This window comes from Callorhinchus milii, unplaced genomic scaffold, assembly GCF_018977255.1.
Source record: "Callorhinchus milii isolate IMCB2004 unplaced genomic scaffold, IMCB_Cmil_1.0 Scaffold4, whole genome shotgun sequence".
Classification (NCBI taxonomy): Eukaryota; Metazoa; Chordata; class Chondrichthyes; order Chimaeriformes; family Callorhinchidae; genus Callorhinchus; species Callorhinchus milii.
The window spans coordinates 61002270-61021111 of record NW_024704745.1 but is presented as its reverse complement, the minus strand read 5'-3'; the positions used below and the strand labels follow the sequence as shown (position 1 = coordinate 61021111).

Here is an 18842-nt window from a genome sequence, read left to right as displayed (position 1 = left end):
GTTATTACCTTCAAGTGAGATTGAGAATAAATTAACACAAGAAATACAAGTGTAACTAATAGCACTAGATAGAAAATAAGATCAGAAAATATTTAGAGATAAAAAAAGTTTATTGGTCACAGGCCATTTTCTAGTTCTCAGAGCTGAACGTTATAATGGAACAGGATATAGAAATAAATGTTTCCACCTGAAATATCTTTTCAGACATTGACATCACTATATTTCTCTATTAAAATGAATGAGCAAATCCAAACCAATTGAGTAATATTTCAAAAAGGAAATGTATAAATAAAACAGGCTAAAGGACCATTAATGCTGACTTATGGATAGCATTGTTATTCACAAAATCAGGATAAGACCATTTAAGGCTTGTGTGTCTTCAGCATTGCTAAATTGTACAAAAATATGGATAATGATGGCAAAGGACCCAAAGCAATTGATCCGATTGAATCATATTGTGTATTTATATATAATATATATTGTCAAATAATCTGCCATCACTCACTGTATAGGTATCAAGATCGTGGAATTAAGAAATTAACTATTTAAATCAGGAGCCACCTGTGGATGAGGAATTTCACTGTTCAGAAGAAAACAAGGCAACCAATACAGTGCTACATGGCAATAATACAAAAAACAAGAAGATGGTGATACTGCCAATCAGATGTCCTGTGCAAAACAGAGGTGTATATCAATATACACATAAATATACTAAATAATGGACATTGGAAAAACTACTGAAAGTGAAATCCAGTCTAGCAGACCTGGAAGATCTTAGATTTGATCATTGGTCTGTGCTGGTTGGTCCAATGAACTACTGACGGATGGATAAGGGAGGGTGGGGGAAGAAACGAGAAAGAACATTTTCCAGGTTCCCATTCCTAATTGCTGTTCACTGACCCCTGCTGGAGAATGTGTGTGTATATATTGTTAAATAACTTGCCATCCCTCACTGTGCAGGATCACACATAAATAAGTTATTTGCATTCCCTCAGGGCAGAGAGTTGCCAGTAGTTGTGAAACCATACAACACCATGAGTAAGGAACTCTAGGAAAGAAAAATAGGAGGAACAGTGAAGCTTAATAGTATCTTTGGGCTGGATCATTCCCTTCCAGACACATCCTCTTGAAGTGTATGTCAGAAACCTTCAATTACTGCATTGTAACTGCTTCACAGTGCTCATTATTTCTCATTCTAAATTTCCCTTAAACTTGCAGCTGTTAATTAAAGATATTTTTCAATTTCGCAATAGTCTAGTTAATATCCAATTTCTGACAAATTGTCCATAATAAATAGTTTTGCTGTATGTACTATCAAAACTAGGTAAAGGGCTGATCTTGGGTCCTTAAATACCAATTTTGAATGCCCGACTTGGATTGCACACTATTTGTTTCAAAATTCAAAATGCCCTTCAAGCAGAAAGAATAACAATCCTCCAGGTAAATATATCATTCACTTCATGGCTTGTTTGTGAGACATCACTGTGAAAGAATTGGCTGCCATGTTTGCCTACAACTACAGTCACAACAATTTACACCAATTCTCCATAAAGCACTTTGAGGCATTTTGACATAATATCAAAAGCAATTATTTTTATTTATTGATTACTATTAAATATTTCTGAAACTCATGTACTGCACCAACGAAATTTTAATCAGTTAAAAATCTGAACAAATAAACATCTTGTAAAGAGAAAAATGCTACTGGAGGAGAGAAACAACTGGACAGTAAAATGCCAGAGGTTGGAACAAAATGGGCTTACATAAATGTAGTTTATTGGTTCCTTTTAAGTTAAGTTTAGTGCCTGCTTCCCCACCCCTGCCAAACCCTGCATCTGGTTAAATTTACCCAACAGATACAAAGGGTGTGTCATGACAGTCACTCCAAGTTTCCAATGAGCACAGTAAAATCTAAACCACACAGGTAATCACTGTTATGACATTGTGAAACATGGAAAACCACAAGAATAACAAATGAAAAAAAACAAGTGATGTATGCCCCCCAAAAAGGCATGTTAGAATGAACATGGAAACGTTTTAAAATACTAACGTCGGTTTTACTTATCATAGAAGTGTTTTGGTACTGCATTTCTACTATCTACAGAAAATCCAAGTTAGGAAGATCTCTTCACATTCACAAGAAAGTTTTTTGGGGGGTAACCTCTTGTAAATTTCTGTGTAGAAACCTACAATAGAAACTTGCAAGTTCCCTGGTATTACAATTGTTGAAACAATACAGCTTAATTTGCAAAAAAAGAAACAAATTGTTATATAAAACCTTCCAAACGTTGGATAAAAAGAGGTAACGGGGCACAAATTAAAATCATTTACAATGAAAACAAAACCACTTTTCCCGTACAAGCAAGTATGTCAAACAGTATTGTGAATCTTTCCATTGGGATGCTGTTCAATGAGTAATTGATCCGATTGCAGTTTATCAAGACGCTTCCAAAATAATCCAACACTTTTCCCCTTCTCTCTCTCCCCCCCCCCACCCCACCCCTCCCCTTCCCTCCTTCTATTCCATTTTTGTTGTTGTTGTGAAACGTTGTGTTTCAGCGACTGAAGGAAGAGATCGTCGAGTCCAAAAACTGGTGGTGAAAGCATCAGGAGGGACAGCAAAAGCGAAGCGAAGCAGTCGGTGCGCACAGAGCTCAGGGTGCGGCAGCGAGCAGACAGCCCTGACAGCTGGAGCAGGAGTGAGGCACTGGGACTGAGCTGAGCCTGAGTCTGAGCTGAGCAGAGCTGAGCCTGAGCTGAGCCTGAGCCTGAGCAGAGCTGAGCCTGAGTCTGAGCAGAGCTCGAGTCTGAGCTTGAGTCTGAGCTGAGCTGAGCCTGAGCAGAGCTGAGCCTGAGCAGAGCTGAGCCTGAGCAGAGCTGAGCCTGAGCTTGAGTCTGAGCTTGAGTCTGAGCTGAGCCTGATTCGAGCCTGAGCCTGAGCTGAGCCTGAGCAGAGCTGAACCTGGACAGTCAACAAAGACTGAGCGGCTTTCCGAGCTGCGCCCAGCACAACGTGAGCACGTCGTGGACGTCAATGAACCATTGCTATTTTGGAGGAGGAGAGAGAGAAAAAAAAAGAGAGAGAAAAGCGGAGTTGAAGAGCTCAACCATCTCGTAGGAAATGCCAAGGACGGCGAGACCAAGAGATTTCCTCCGAACCTGGCAGCTGTCCTGTCCACAAGCCCGGATCCCTTCCCACTGCAATCCCTTCCCACTGCAATCCCTTCCCACTGCAATCCCTTCCCACTGCAATCCCTTCTCACTGCAATCCCTTCTCACTGCAATCCCTTCCCACTGCAATCCCTTCTCACTGATGAACGTGTTGGATCCCGCGTTGATGCGCGACATTTCTTTCGGTCACTGGGTTTAAACCGGTTGTGGTGCCGGGCGGACATCATCCGTTATCACACTGCGGCCAACCTCGCAGTCCACGCCGTGAAAACACTGGATGTGCCATTCGAAAGGAAATGCACAGACGCACTTTTCGATCATATTTTTACAATCCTTTTTGTTTGTTTCGACGTTTCCCAATTTTTTTTTATTGTGCTGCGCCTTTGTCCGGAGATATCTCTCACCCACTGAAACTGGAGTCATCTCCAATTGCAATCCACATAAAATAACATGCCCCCTCCTCCCTCCCCCCCCCCACACCCCACCTTCCTCCTCCCCCCCACACACACACACACAAAAAAAACAACTGCAACGTTAATGAAACTTGGAATTGGATTTTCTCGACATAGCAAATCTGGCACAACTTAAGTTTGAAGAAACATTGTGATCATGGCTGCTCACATAGCGGACAGACCTTGAAGGGAGGGGGGGGGAAAGGGAAGGGGGAAAGGGAAGGGGAAAGGGAGGGGGGGAAGGGGGAAAGGGATGGGGGGGAAGGGGGCATTATAAATTATAGAAATTGCACAAACCTTGTACACTTGTCCATAGGTGCCATTTCCGACCACTTCAACCAATTCAAATATCCCCGCTGGGTCCTGCACACACACACACATACACACACACACAAAACACACACACACACAAAAAAAAGGTATTTTTGAAATGTAATTACTGTATTGCAAAATCCCAAATCTGCTCTAGTCGGATGATGGTGAAAATGCAGCTGTTGCGCCCTATTTCCATGCACATGCCAATACATGCACAAACAAAGAAAGCTCTCAACTGTTCTTGCTCCCCCCCCCCACCCCCACACACCCCACCCCACCCCAATTCAACCCCAATAAATGGCACCCAAAAAAAAGACATCCAATATCTTAACACAACAGCCTTCGTTCCTGTGCGCAAACGAATCTCAAACGTTGCACAAACCCATTCCCAGTGTCTGTAAGAGTTCACATTGTCTTTCTGTACAACTATCCCCCCACTCCCTCTCTCCCCCCCCACCCCACCCCCAGCCTCAGCCTATACTCACCCGCAGAGAGGAGAGGTCTATATCCACCAGACTTTTAGCAGGAGAGTCGTTCGCCATTTTTCGTTATATATTTCTTGCACTCTTGTTGGGATTCGGAGGGGGTTCATGTATTTGTGGGTGTCGGCGGGTGTTTGTGAAGTTACTGTCCGCACCCTCAACCCCCTGTTCTCTAGAGCATGTTCAGGTGGCAGTGGCTGCTCCTGGCTCTCCTCCTTCCCTCCTTCCCTCCTTCCTTCCCTCTCTCTCTCTCTCTCCACAGACACAAACACAGGAAGCCGCTCTGCTCAGTTGCCTCTCACTGAATCACTCACTGACCGACTTGCCCAGTGGGGGGAGCGAGCCTGGAGCGCGCGCACACACGCACGCGCACACACTCACACGCCCCGCCACGCGCGCGCGCGCGCGCGCACACACACACACACACACACACACCGGTACAGGAGCGAGCGCGGGCACGAGAGCGAGCGCGGGCTATCAGCTGGAGAGTGACAAGACACCGACTGACACCCACACGCCTCGCTCTGCCTTCAGCACAACCTGCCCTGTTGCTGCAGAGCGTCAGGTTTACAGGGTTTAACGGGGATTGCGGCTCCCGCAGTCAGGGACTGTGATTGGGGACCGTGCAAAGGGTGAGGAGGAGGAGGAGAAGGAGGTGGAGGAGGAGGAAGGGGTTATCTGTCTCCCTCTTCTTCTTCCAGACTGTTTCCACCAAACGCAATGCCCCAATGCAAACAAAGAGGCGAACTGCATGCGCGTTCACACAGTCTCTCTCTCTCCCTCTCTCTTTCTTTCTTTTCTCTCTTTCTCTTTCTCCAGCTGAGAAACGCGTGCTAACACCAGGCACCAGCGGAAAACACGCAAGCGCTTGGCTTCTGGGTAACACACACACACACACACACACTCCTCTGCTCCTCAGCTCAGATATATATATATAGAGAGAGAGAGAGAGAAAGAGAGAGAAAGAGTCTCCTCACAGCCACACACAAAAAAAAATGGTCATTGATAATCAGAAAGGGTTAGGGTGAGGGTGGGATAGGGGAGAAAGGGGGGGAAATAAACGCACGAGTTTGGCCAAACTTTCTTGTCAATTTTCACGGTTTGTAAACATGGTCAGGCTATGGGGAGGATATTTACAAAACATCGAATCGTTCCCCCGAAATGTAAATGTAAACAAGAGTGCAGTTCTGTCAATGACAAACGAGCCGCAGGGAATGTAAATAACGTTACGCTTTTTTTTCCCCTTCACAGCAAAGCCGATTTGACAGCGCACCGAGTGAGGGAGGGAGGGAGGGAGGCAGGGAGTGAGGCAGGGAGGGAGGGAGACAGCGAGTGAGGCAGGGAGGGAGGCAGGGAGTGAGGGAGGGAGGGAGTGAGGCAGGGAGGGAGGCAGGCAGGGAGGAAGGGAGGCAGGCAGAGAGTGAGGCAGGCAGGAGGAGGGAGGCAGGCAGGGAGGGAGGGGAGTGAGGCAGGGGGGAGGGAGTGAGGGAGGGAGGCAGGCAGGGGGGAGTGAGGCAGGGAGGGAGTGAGGTAGGGAGGAGGCAGGCAGGCAGGGGGGAGTGAGGCAGGGAGGGAGTGAGGCAGGGAGGGAGTGAGGGAGGGAGGGAGGCAGGCAGGGGGGAGTGAGGCAGGGAGGGAGTGAGGCAGGAGGGAGGGAGTGAGGCAGGGAGGGAGGGAGGGAGGGAGGCAGGCAGGGAGTGAGTGAGGCAGGGAGGGAGGCAGGGAGTGAGGCAGGCAGGGAGGGAGTGAGGCAGGAGGGAGGCAGGCAGGGGGGAGTGAGGCAGGGAGCGAGGCAGGCAGGGGGGAGTGAGGCAGGGAGGGAGGCAGGCAGGGGGAGTGAGGCAGGGAGGGAGGCAGGCAGGGGGGAGTGAGGCAGGGAGGGAGGGAGGGAGGTAGTGGGGCTGAGCCATTCGCCCTAACGTTTTGCAACGCCGTGAAAGGTGCGACGACCGCGCAAGAGACGCACTGAGCAGCAAATCTCGTTCGAAAATCGTTAGTCGTCGTGAAGCATTAATAACAGTTCCCAAACAAAAACCCGACGAAAACCCGACGCTCCGACCAGCAAAAGCCGAGGCGGTGCCAATCCTGAGCTGATCCGTCGTAAGCAACTGCGAGAAATCTGGGACGGGGACAACTGGAAGCTTATTAACAGACAATACATACATTCAGCGCACATTTCGTGGCGGAGTGTGATCACGTCCTCCCCCCCAAAAAAAAAATTTCGTGACCATCTGTTCATTTAAAAGCAACATCACGGTTTTTTTTTGAAAAAGGGGCAAAGCAATGTTTTAAAATATAGTTGATTATATTCGATATTTTTTAAATGGATGTAAGAGTACTAGGATTGAGCGGTGAAGCCCCAATGTGGTTGCAAATGTGGACGTTTGCAGCGCCGACAGAGACAAACTTGCACTGTATATTTCGGCATCTTAACTCAAACCCACGCTGCTTGTTTTGAGTAACCCTTTATTTTACATCTTCCATTGGAGTGAATTCGTATTTTCCTTCGCAAACCGCGGGTCGTTTTTGTTTAGCATAATCAGGTCTACAGAAATAAACAGAGAGATGTAATAATGTAAACGTTCAAGAAGAAAGCAGTATGTCATCAAACTTCAGAGTACATTTCAGCACAAAAGCATCTGCAACAATTTATTTTGCAGTAATCGCCAGTTAGTCCCCAATGCACTACAAAAATAGGCACATTATGCAACTGCAATGACTTCATACAGCAGTCTTAGAAATCTATGTCCCGACTGTGCAGCGTGGCAGACGTAGGCAGATTTTCAAAGCAAAAGGAGCTGGCAAGAAACTTGTTTTCTAGTGATCTTTTCCATACTTTGCTTGGAAGTTTATCTTTAACAAATATAATAATAATAAGAATCCTTCCATTTGATATAGCGCCTTATCACGTCTTCAAGACGTCTCAAAATGCTTCGCAGAACATACTGTGGAGGTAATTGACTGCATACTTTGTGGGCAAAAGACGGAGCCAATTGCACACAGCAGTGTCCCACAAACAGTCGGAGATGAAAATATATTTTTTTCTGTAAATGGAGTGGAAGAAACATGTAAAGAGGTTGAAAGCAATCTGCCAATTGACTAAGAAACGGGTTCCTACTTACTGCTAGGTAAACAAAGTGTGTGATGTAAGGAAACGTTGTGCCCTGCCTGGGAATCAAACCCAGGTCCTCTCACTCGTGAGGCGAGTACTCTAATCACTAAGCTACAGGATTCCACGTAGTTTAATGGTTCAATATCATAAAACATTCCTCTGTACATGTTGGATGTGTGCGGTTCCTATGATGGGAATGGGAGAATGGGATGGAGCTTTTTCACCAACATTCACAGACCTTCAAATGAATGAATGAATGAATGAATGAATGAATAGATGGACGGACGGACGGACGGATAAACAAACAAACAAACAAACAAACAAACAAACAAACAAACAAACAAACAAACAAACAAACAAACAAACAAACAAACAAAAAAATAATAAATAAATAAATAAATAAATAAATAAATAAATAAATAAATAAATAAATAAATAAATAAAATGAATGAATGAATGAATGAATGAATGAATGAATGAATGAATGAATGAATGATCATTCTATTTGATACAGTATCTTTCACGTCAGGAAGATGTCTGAAAGCTCTTCAAAAGAGTTACTGTAAAATGTAATGAATATGTATTTTGTAGGCAAATGGAACAGCCACTTGCGCATAGCATGTCCTATAAATAGTCATAAAGTCATCAACCAATTTTACTTGGGGGATGTTGGTCAGGACATCAGTAGAAACTCCTTTCTCTTCTTGTGTAGTGCTTTTGGATCTTTAATGTCCATCTGAACAGGCAGGTGGGACCTTGGTTCAATGTCTTATCCAAAGGATGGCTCTTCGAACAATGCAGCACATCCCCAGCACAGTCCCAATGTGGGGCTTGAACCCATAACCTTCTGATTCAGAGAACCTCGTAGCTCCGTTGAGTGCCAGGCTGACACACAAGAAGTTATGAATGAGAAGTTATGCAAAATAATATATCAAGTGGATAAGTGTTTTAAGTAAATGAAAATGAAATATATATGATAAATGTTTCACAGAAGAACTAACCTAATAATTGAATGTTAACCCCAATGACTCTCAAGCTGACATGACAGTGCTATAACATGTATAGGCATTGACTTAAGTGAAGAATAAAGTAACTACTTGAAAGTTTTGGGGCGGGAATGTATGGTAATATTTATCAATGTATGTACCCTGTAATTTCTGAGGAGCTAAGTATCCACATCTTTTGACAGAATCAGAATGGGGGATAAAACACATTGCTGGAAATGCAAAGCACATTGAGTTGAAAGAAAGAGAATTGAAGGCCACTGCTTTAATTGTGACTCTTCATCAGAATTGGCCCACCTCCATTTTAGTTTTCTTTCAGATTCTGGCTGGCTTAATGTGTGGCCCACTTTCTATTTTATTTCAGATTTCCATCATTTACAGTTGTTTTTATATGCAATAATGTGATCCTGGTGAATCATATCCATAAATAGAGTGGAGAGAAAAGATTACAATGTGAGGAGGATGAAAGAAAATACATTTTCTCCCACAGTTTTCTCACTTGCTCTCCTGAATGTGGTAAATTATGCTGAGTTTGCACAGTATCATGTATACCCTTATTTCCGCACTTCACCAAGTAGCCAGTCTACATGTGTGAATCAAGATATTGAGTTAATAATCCTTTCAATTTGATATAGCACCTTATCACATCATTGATACATCTCAAAGTGCTTCACAGGATTTATGTTAAAGTCCGGCGACTGTAGTCAAATGAAGCAACCAATTTGCACACAGCAATATCTCATAAACAGCCTTGAAGTGATGACCACGTTTATCTGGGAGATTGTTGGCTAGGGCACTGGAGAAACTCCCTTCCCTTTTCAAATCATGCCTTGGAATCTTCAACACTTACCTGAACAGGAGGACAGGATTTTGGTTTAGTATCTCTGATAATGCAGGTCTCCCCCACGTATGGCACTGGAATGTCAGCTCAAGTCAACCATGAGCTTACAGATAAAACTACTATGGGGTTTGAAGCCACAACCTTCTAACCCGAACGAGAGTCCAACCAACTGGGATGAAACAAATTACGTGGAGGATCTAATGTCCGCTTATGTGTACTTTCCAGCATAGTAATCAGCATCCAATTTATTTCTCCTCTCCATCCCAGAGTAGTGAGGCCAATTTAGCACCACCTCAGGTCAATTAATTCAGTGCAGACCAAAGATCAGACTTATGAAATTTTGCTCTTTGGCTCAGTTTTAAAATAGGCAGTGTGGAGAAATGCTATATTTCTTATTTATGAACCTTTGGCATATAAAAGTGTAAATATAAAGTATAAAAGCTTGGGGATCCACTTTTGCTACTCAATGTCATCTTCAATCCTTCGAGATCAATTAAAGCACACAATGCATAGTTTATCTGCTTCTTCTACTTTGTTCTAGCAATGTATCATATCCTCATTCTCTGAAATGCATCTTCTAGTGGATCAATAATTGCTTCCCGTTCCCCATAGAAATCATCTTTAATGTTTCTCTCAGTAAAACTGAGAATTTAGTTGCATTTCTTGCTGAAATGTTGTAGGAAGTGTTTATCTTCTGTAGCTCATTGGAAACTTGTTTGAAATTGACCACATTAATTTACCACTTGACTTTAGGAGCCAGCATAGAGAAGTGATTTTCAACTCATCAGTCATGTTGGATTGAATCAATTTCCAGAGGTGAAGGGGCAGAGTCATAACAATGCTGCAGTATCACTCAGTCACTTCCTCCCTCTTAGTTATGTAGCAATACAATATGGAATTATACACTTCATGTTTTTTCCAACATTGCAACACTCTGCACGCAGCTAGTTATATAACGATACTCTGCACAGCAATTTGATGTAAATAAAATTAATACAGACAGTAAAATGTTAAGGCACTGGTATCAAATGCACGATTCATGGCAAACATCCAGCTTCAACAATTTACGGCAAATAACGGTAGATTACCTTAGTCTCACCAATAGTTGTAACCAACATGGCTCCCACAGAGCAGCAGTGTAATGCCAACAGTCTGCTAACATCATTTTTATAGGGAAAAAACCTAGATGTGTATCCTGAATATATGCATACACATACACATTAGAAACTGTCACATTAGCTCAGTTGAAAATACTCTCGCATCTGGGCCAGAAGGTTTGGGTTTAAGACCCACATCAGGGCATCAGATCGTAGGTAGATCATTCCAGCCACGAGTGGTGTCAGAACTGACATCATCAGAATAATATTCCTTGCATATGAATAGTGCCTTTCACATCAGGAGAATGTCTCAAACCACTTCACAAGATTGTCAGCCTGGCTCAGAGGTAGCACTCTCGCTTCTGAGTCAAAAGGTTGTGGGTTCAAGTTCCACGTCAGGACGAGGAATCACATGGTCTAAGATGACAATTCAATGAGAGCTGGGGATGTATCATGGGGATGTTAAAGATAAAGATACCATGGTACTATTCGAAAAGAGAAATGTTCTGGCCAACAATCCCCTAAATAAAATAGATCACTCATTCCATGGCTGTTTGTAGCACATTGCTGTGTGCAACTAGCAATGTTCACCCCCAAAATACGCAGTCAAACCACTTTACATTATATACTGTTCAGCTCTTTGAGACATCTCAACAACAATAATGCAAGGATTGTTTACTGTAAAGTGCAGTGACTTTCCCTGTAGGTTTTTGTAGAAATGAGGTTAGCTCATCTTATGTTGACATTTTAGATGAAATGTCAACTTTGTGTACAAAAAATTAGATAATTACTTGTTAAATGTTATGAGATTTTGAGGTGATAAGGCACTGTAAAGCTGCAACTCTGTTTAGATATATACATACATATTTATAGACATATTTAAAATACACACACAAACAAACTTTCAGTCACCTTCAAGGTCAGAGCTCCATTTGAAGAGATGACCAAGAAATGGTTTTCCTATTCAATATTGTGCTTTGTGACAATGCCTACAAGCACACAGCATTTTGTCTAAATTCCAGTAATTAGTTGTATTCAGAAATAATTCTAAAATAAATCAAGAAGGAGTTTCCTAGTATGTGCCAAGTTAGCTAATTAAGTTTAGGCAGCATTCCCATTCACTATTTAGCAAACGCCATGAGAGGTACATGTTTGGCCACTAGGGAGGAAAGCACTTGGTAGGTTTTGTTGCAATAGTTCCACACAATTAAAAAGCCCGTCAATAATCAACAACACCAACATGCATTTATATAGCGCCCTCCACGTGGGGTTAGTTCCGGAACTCTTGACAGTGGCGGAGTGTGACACCAAGCCAGGGGGAGAGGGAGGGGGGAGGTGATCGTAAGCGCAATCAAAAAGGTAGGTCTTTTGGCGGGATTTGAAAGTGGGGAGGGAAGGGACAAGGCAGTGCGATTTCAGGAGAGATTACTCCAAAAACTCCCATACGATTGTCCATTTGCCAAGGTAATAATAACTGTGGAACCATACCGTAGTAGCAAGAAAAGCACGATAGCAAATGCAAGGATTATTGTTCTGAAGAGTCACCTCTGGCAATGCAGAACTCCCAGCCTGGAGTGATCTACCCATGATGTGAAGTCCTGTTGTGGGTCTTAAACCCAAACCTTCTGACCCAGGGGAAGCATGATGAGAGAGTTATAGAAGAGAAAATGGGAGGGGAGAAAATTGAGAGTGCATAAAGAAATCCCTACACCCTTAATGTTGGGGCCTTTGTCCTTTGAACTTGAGCCTCAACACATGTAGACAATCTGAATCAACCTCCAATATACCTGTACTGGTGCTCCAGGACACTACCTGATGTGAAGGGCGCTATATAAATGCAAGTCATTGTTGTTGGACTATCAAGACACTAGATGAGTAAAATTAATATGTTACATTATTTAATAGTATAGCAAAACCTGGAACTAAAGTCACAAAAAGTTTTACTTTTAATTTTTTATGTTAAACATTTGTTGCAAATGATGTACGTTTCATTAATATTGTTAAAATAGGGTCAAAACTTTAAATTATGTGTCACTTGCACAATGCAACCAATTTAGAATGAACCATATAACACAGGAATTAAGAGGTTATCTAATTAATATTTATGGTCTCCTTTAATACACTTGGGTGAATGGAGACAAGTACAGTGATTGGTGTATTCTCTTATGGCTTTGGGTTTGAAACTTAACCTGTTATTCCTGTAAATAAAATCTTACACACCTGCAATATATAAGTCTAAATTGATTTGAAATACTGCAAGTGAAAGTCAAGTAAAATATTAACACTGAAAAATGTAAACTGATTTTGTTCCACCCACTGATTTTAACTGCAAACAAAAATGACTAAGGTATCAATTTATATCTAGTATAAAAGAATAACGTTTTAACCAGGCTTTCAGGACTTTATGAAATTCTCCAATTATCTGACTTGTAATAAAACACAAAACCCTGATATATCAGCAGCTGATTGCATTGCAGTTTCTGGTTTCCTCATTAAACTATTCCATTCCCCAGTGGATTAAATTCAAGATCCTCATTTTGACCTTCAAAACTCTCTATGATCTCAACCCACCCAGCCACACCTGCTGCATTGGGAGTTTCTGCTTAGACAATGCGAGTTGAAAGTCCTGACATGAGGCTTAAACCCATAATCTGACTCAAGAGGCGAGAGTGCTAGCAACTGAGCCATGCTAATACCTGAGAGAATTTGCATCTACTCTATCTGTCTTTAAATCTTCCAAAAAGCTATTTTTATTTAAAATTCTCCCAAAATCCCAAGTCTACATAAATCATTTTGAACAGTAATTTTTCCAGTTTTATTAGATAAAAATGAATTTATCTTTTTGGCTAGAAGGTACCACATGGTTAGAGGTGCCCACTTAAATGAAATATTTAAATATGCAGAATGTTAAAGATACCATAAAACAATTTAAAAATGTTTCTCCCAGTGTTCTGGGCAAAAGTCTTCCAGATTCATTGCTCAATCACCTTATAACTATTTGCAGGAATGATGCAAATATGGCTACAACATTTGCCTACAAAAACGGTCACTGCAGTTGACAGCAAATTGGATAACGCTATGAGCTGTTACAATGAGATAACAAACTCTAAAATGCATTCGTTTTATATTCTTTAAATAAATTGGGTTAAAGAGAAGATGAGAAAAGTCAATTTAGAAAATTAGACTTTCTAGCCTGAGTAGACTTTTTTTCCTCCTCTCATTGATAGTATAAACAACATGCCTCATCTATAAAAAGCCTGTTTTGCTGGTTAACTGAATGTCAAGAAGCTCTCCAAAACACAGCATCACATAAAATCAAGTTCTGCATTCCCCAAACTCAAAGCTGTGCAAGCAGGAGATAACTCTGTGGCAAACTATAACAACTTGCATTTATATGGTGTCCCTCACGCAAGGTAGTGTCCCAGAATGCTTGACAGTAGCGGAGCACGACGCTGAGTTAGGGGGAGGGGAAGGTGACCGTAAGCACGGTCAAAGAGCAACATCTTCTGGCACAACATGAAGACAGGAAAGGAGGGGGCAAGGTGGAGGGATTGAGGGAGAGTTTTCCTGGGTTTCGATGCATAGTGGTGCAAAGCGCAGCCAACAATGGTGGAATGGAGGACATGAGGGACAAACTAGATGCTGGACCCAGACGAGTTGAAGCAACAGGTAGTGGGTTGGGGAGTAAGCAGGTCAGAGAGGTAGGGAGATGCCAGGGCATGAAAGGATTTGAAAACGAGGGTGAGGATTTTGAAATCGATCCATTTGGTGATATATGGAGCCAAGCAAGAGCTGGTGTGATGGGGTTTGGTGTGATGGGGGTTGGTGTGATGGGGGTTGGTGTTGGTGAGTGTATGGGCGGCAGAGTTTTGGATCAACTGGATTTTGTGGAAATAGGAGCTGGGAAGCCCGGCGAAGAAGGCATTAGAGTAGTAAAGTACACTTACGCTGCTACTAGTTGGAAAAGACGAGCATTAAAACTAGGGTTAAAGCAAGATTATCTGATTACTTCATGTAAGGCTGCACCATCTTTACTATACTGCAACATCTGTGTTTTGACTTTCATTCAACCCATAAAAACAAGGATTGAAGCAGAGTTCCTTGGCCAAGACTGATGAATGAGGAACATAGACATTGTTGAAATATAATTGGGAACTTCTGGTATACAGATTGTAGCAACAAAACTAGAAAAATAGCATGAAGCAAGCCAGGTAAACGCTGACAGAAATAGCAACAGTATGGACTGCCATTATATACATACATACTCACACATATATATATAGGCATCAATGCTACAACTTTCTCTGCAAGCACAACCCTGAGCTTCCAGTCTCTTGCCATTCAACTCTCCCTCCCACTCGCACTCTGACCTCTCCATCCACGGTCTCCTACACAGCCACAGCGCACGCTCGGGGAACAGCACCTCATTTATCTGCAAGAGACCTTCCAGCCTTCAGGTCTCATCTGTGAGACCTGATGGCTGGAATTTCAGACCATAACAATTTCAGAGCATAACAGCTCACATTCCCCCTCCCCCTCTTCCGTGATCATTACCACATCATCTTGGTCCCGGACACACCCTTTCTCTCTCTGGTGTGTTTTGTTGAAATTTCCCCCCATCCCCCTTGTTTTGTATCATTAACACCTCTTTAACCCATCATCCCCTGTCCTCTACTCCATTTTCTTCTTTGTCTTCCTTGTCCTGCCTCCCCCCTCTCTGTTAGCCCTAAAAAGCCTCTCCCTCCCAACATGCCCCAGCTCCGACGAAGGGTTGTGGACCTAAAACGTTGACTCACTATCCTTTCTCCACAGATGATGCTTGACCTACTGCGTGTTCCCAGTGAATTCTGTTTTGGTTTTCAATGCTACAACTTGGTTTTTATTTGTTCCTGCATAGAACTAACAATTCACTTTCAAAGGGAGGCTTGAGTGCAATGGGTCAATCAAGCCTGGGATTTAAACTCATTTCCTGGTCAAGAGTTCAATGCCCAAGGATGGTATTCAACAAGGTTAGCAAACTTTGAGATGCTAAGCATGACACATGCCATAAGAATTGTGATTGTGATGTAGGAATGAATATTTCTAACCTGCTTAAATCCATTAAAAATATAGTGCTGAAACAGAGGTGCCTATCCATCACAACATTGTTGTAGGTTTTGTTTAAAAATAGCTAAAACTGACACGAGTATTCATGCAGCATTCTTGGCATTTTGACATGCTGCATGTCACATAATAGGATGAAAGCTCTTTAAACAGTGAGTCTCCAGTCAAAATTGTTTGATTGAGGAAGTAGCAAGGAGACAACAAAGTGTAAAGGCAACCCCAACATCTCCTCTCTTTCATTAATAGGCAGATAGACTTCGCAGAGGCCTGGAACCTGCCCACTTTGTTGGGAAAGTATCATCACAGACAGATCTAAAAGAAAATATTTAAACCTGAAAAAATATCTTTAAAATAATAAATAGGGCGCAGTTTTTAAAAACTGCAGAATATGATCCCTCCACATTTCCTAACCCCCATAGAGGCAGTTAAAACAAACTTAAAGTAAAAAAAACTAAAAATAAATTCACTGCCCCCCATGTACATCTTATGGATTACTTACTCTAAATCCTATTAACTGTAATAGTTTGACATAGGAATCAATATGTTCAGTGTGCCTTAAAAGGTTGCTCTAAATAAACAAATCACGACCTACTGATCTGCAAGGCAAATTTACTCTTAAAGCATTTTCCTTTCCAATATGAACTCATCACACAGCAACGCAAAAATCAAATCCTGAAACATGCAGGGCGAAGCGTTGCAAATTTTCTTACTCCCACACCTCTGTTTACCTAGCAGTAAGTAGGAACCTGGTTGTTAGTTGATTGGTGGATCACTTTTCCGGAGGTAATAATCCCTTCAAAAAAATGCGGTCACGCAATCTACGACTGTACGTAGGACACATCTGTGTGCAATTGGCTGCCGGGTTTCACCCACAAAATATACAGGCAACTTACTTTACAATATATTCTATGAAGCGCTTTGAGGCGTCTCAAAGATGTGATAAGGCGCTATATCAAATGCAAGGATTATTATTAGTAGTTAAATGATAATACATGATAATGGAAATTACTGAGATTGCTTCTTTGATAGGTAAAGGCACAGCCTTGCATTAGTGCTCGGCAACAAAGACAGAAACTCATGTTAAAATCCAAGTCTGTGCTGAGTGAACTGAGCTCAGCCAAAGCAGCAGTTTAACCAAAACAATTGATCTCAGCATGTCTGGGGACAAGAAGATAGAGAGGGGAAAAAAGTCAACGTTACTCTTCCCGGTACAATGGAAAAACGATAAAAGGTGCAAGTTTGTGAACATTATGTGGAGCAGGCCTGGGTTCACCTATGGTGCCCTCTTAGGTCAAATAATCTGCCAAATAGCAAAACACAATGACCCTCCCCCCAAAACTGGCCACTTGGGTGAGGAACTGGGCATCGGCTGTCCAGAACCCATGAAACAATACTTCAAGAGGTTATTACCTTCAAGTGAGATTGAGAATAAATTAACACAAGAAATACAAGTGTAACTAATAGCACTAGATAGAAAATAAGATCAGAAAATATTTAGAGATAAAAAAAGTTTATTGGTCACAGGCCATTTTCTAGTTCTCAGAGCTGAACGTTATAATGGAACAGGATATAGAAATAAATGTTTCCACCTGAAATATCTTTTCAGACATTGACATCACTATATTTCTCTATTAAAATGAATGAGCAAATCCAAACCAATTGAGTAATATTTCAAAAAGGAAATGTATAAATAAAACAGGCTAAAGGACCATTAATGCTGACTTATGGATAGCATTGTTATTCACAAAATCAGGATAAGACCATTTAAGGCTTGTGTGTCTTCAGCATTGCTAAATTGTACAAAAATATGGATAATGATGGCAAAGGACCCAAAGCAATTGATCCGATTGAATCATATTGTGTATTTATATATAATATATATTGTCAAATAATCTGCCATCACTCACTGTATAGGTATCAAGATCGTGGAATTAAGAAATTAACTATTTAAATCAGGAGCCACCTGTGGATGAGGAATTTCACTGTTCAGAAGAAAACAAGGCAACCAATACAGTGCTACATGGCAATAATACAAAAAACAAGAAGATGGTGATACTGCCAATCAGATGTCCTGTGCAAAACAGAGGTGTATATCAATATACACATAAATATACTAAATAATGGACATTGGAAAAACTACTGAAAGTGAAATCCAGTCTAGCAGACCTGGAAGATCTTAGATTTGATCATTGGTCTGTGCTGGTTGGTCCAATGAACTACTGACGGATGGATAAGGGAGGGTGGGGAAGAAACGAAAAGAACATTTTCCAGGTTCCCATTCCTAATTGCTGTTCACTGACCCCTGCTGGAGAATGTGTGTGTATATATTGTTAAATAACTTGCCATCCCTCACTGTGCAGGATCACACATAAATAAGTTATTTGCATTCCCTCAGGGCAGAGAGTTGCCAGTAGTTGTGAAACCATACAACACCATGAGTAAGGAACTCTAGGAAAGAAAAATAGGAGGAACAGTGAAGCTTAATAGTATCTTTGGGCTGGATCATTCCCTTCCAGACACATCCTCTTGAAGTGTATGTCAGAAACCTTCAATTACTGCATTGTAACTGCTTCACAGTGCTCATTATTTCTCATTCTAAATTTCCTTAAACTTGCAGCTGTTAATTAAAGATATTTTTCAATTTCGCAATAGTCTAGTTAATATCCAATTTCTGACAAATTGTCCATAATAAATAGTTTTGCTGTATGTACTATCAAAACTAGGTAAAGGGCTGATCTTGGGTCCTTAAATACCAATTTTGAATGCCCGACTTGGATTGCACACTATTTGTTTCAAAATTCAAAATGCCCTTCAAGCAGAAAGAATAACAATCCTCCAGGTAAATATATCATTCACTTCATGGCTTGTTTGTGAGACATCACTGTAAAGAATTGGCTGCCATGTTTGCCTACAACTACAGTCACAACAATTTACACCAATTCTCCATAAAGCACTTTGAGGCATTTTGACATAATATCAAAAGCAATTATTTTTATTTATTGATTACTATTAAATATTTCTGAAACTCATGTACTGCACCAACGAAATTTTAATCAGTTAAAAATCTGAACAAATAAACATCTTGTAAAGAGAAAAATGCTACTGGAGGAGAGAAACAACTGGACAGTAAAATGCCAGAGGTTGGAACAAAATGGGCTTACATAAATGTAGTTTATTGGTTCCTTTTAAGTTAAGTTTAGTGCCTGCTTCCCCACCCCTGCCAAACCCTGCATCTGGTTAAATTTACCCAACAGATACAAAGGGT

General features: G+C 41.7%; 1 protein-coding gene across 4 annotated transcripts in view; it reads right to left on the bottom strand.

The window, feature by feature from the left end:
* Nucleotides 1-4775, bottom strand: part of LOC103172499 (mitogen-activated protein kinase kinase kinase kinase 4) — a 176124-nt gene extending 171349 nt beyond the window's left edge. For all 4 annotated transcript variants that reach the window (XM_007885251.2, XM_007885265.2, XM_007885258.2 and 1 more), the window contains exons 1-2: nucleotides 4424-4775; nucleotides 3921-3986 (exon numbers count right to left, since the gene is read on the bottom strand). In XM_007885251.2, coding sequence (XP_007883442.1) covers nucleotides 3921-3986; nucleotides 4424-4480 — 123 coding nt within the window. In that variant the 5' untranslated portion in view covers nucleotides 4481-4775. The remainder of the gene's footprint in view (nucleotides 1-3920; nucleotides 3987-4423) is intronic.
* Nucleotides 4776-18842: the final 14067 nt, after the last annotated feature.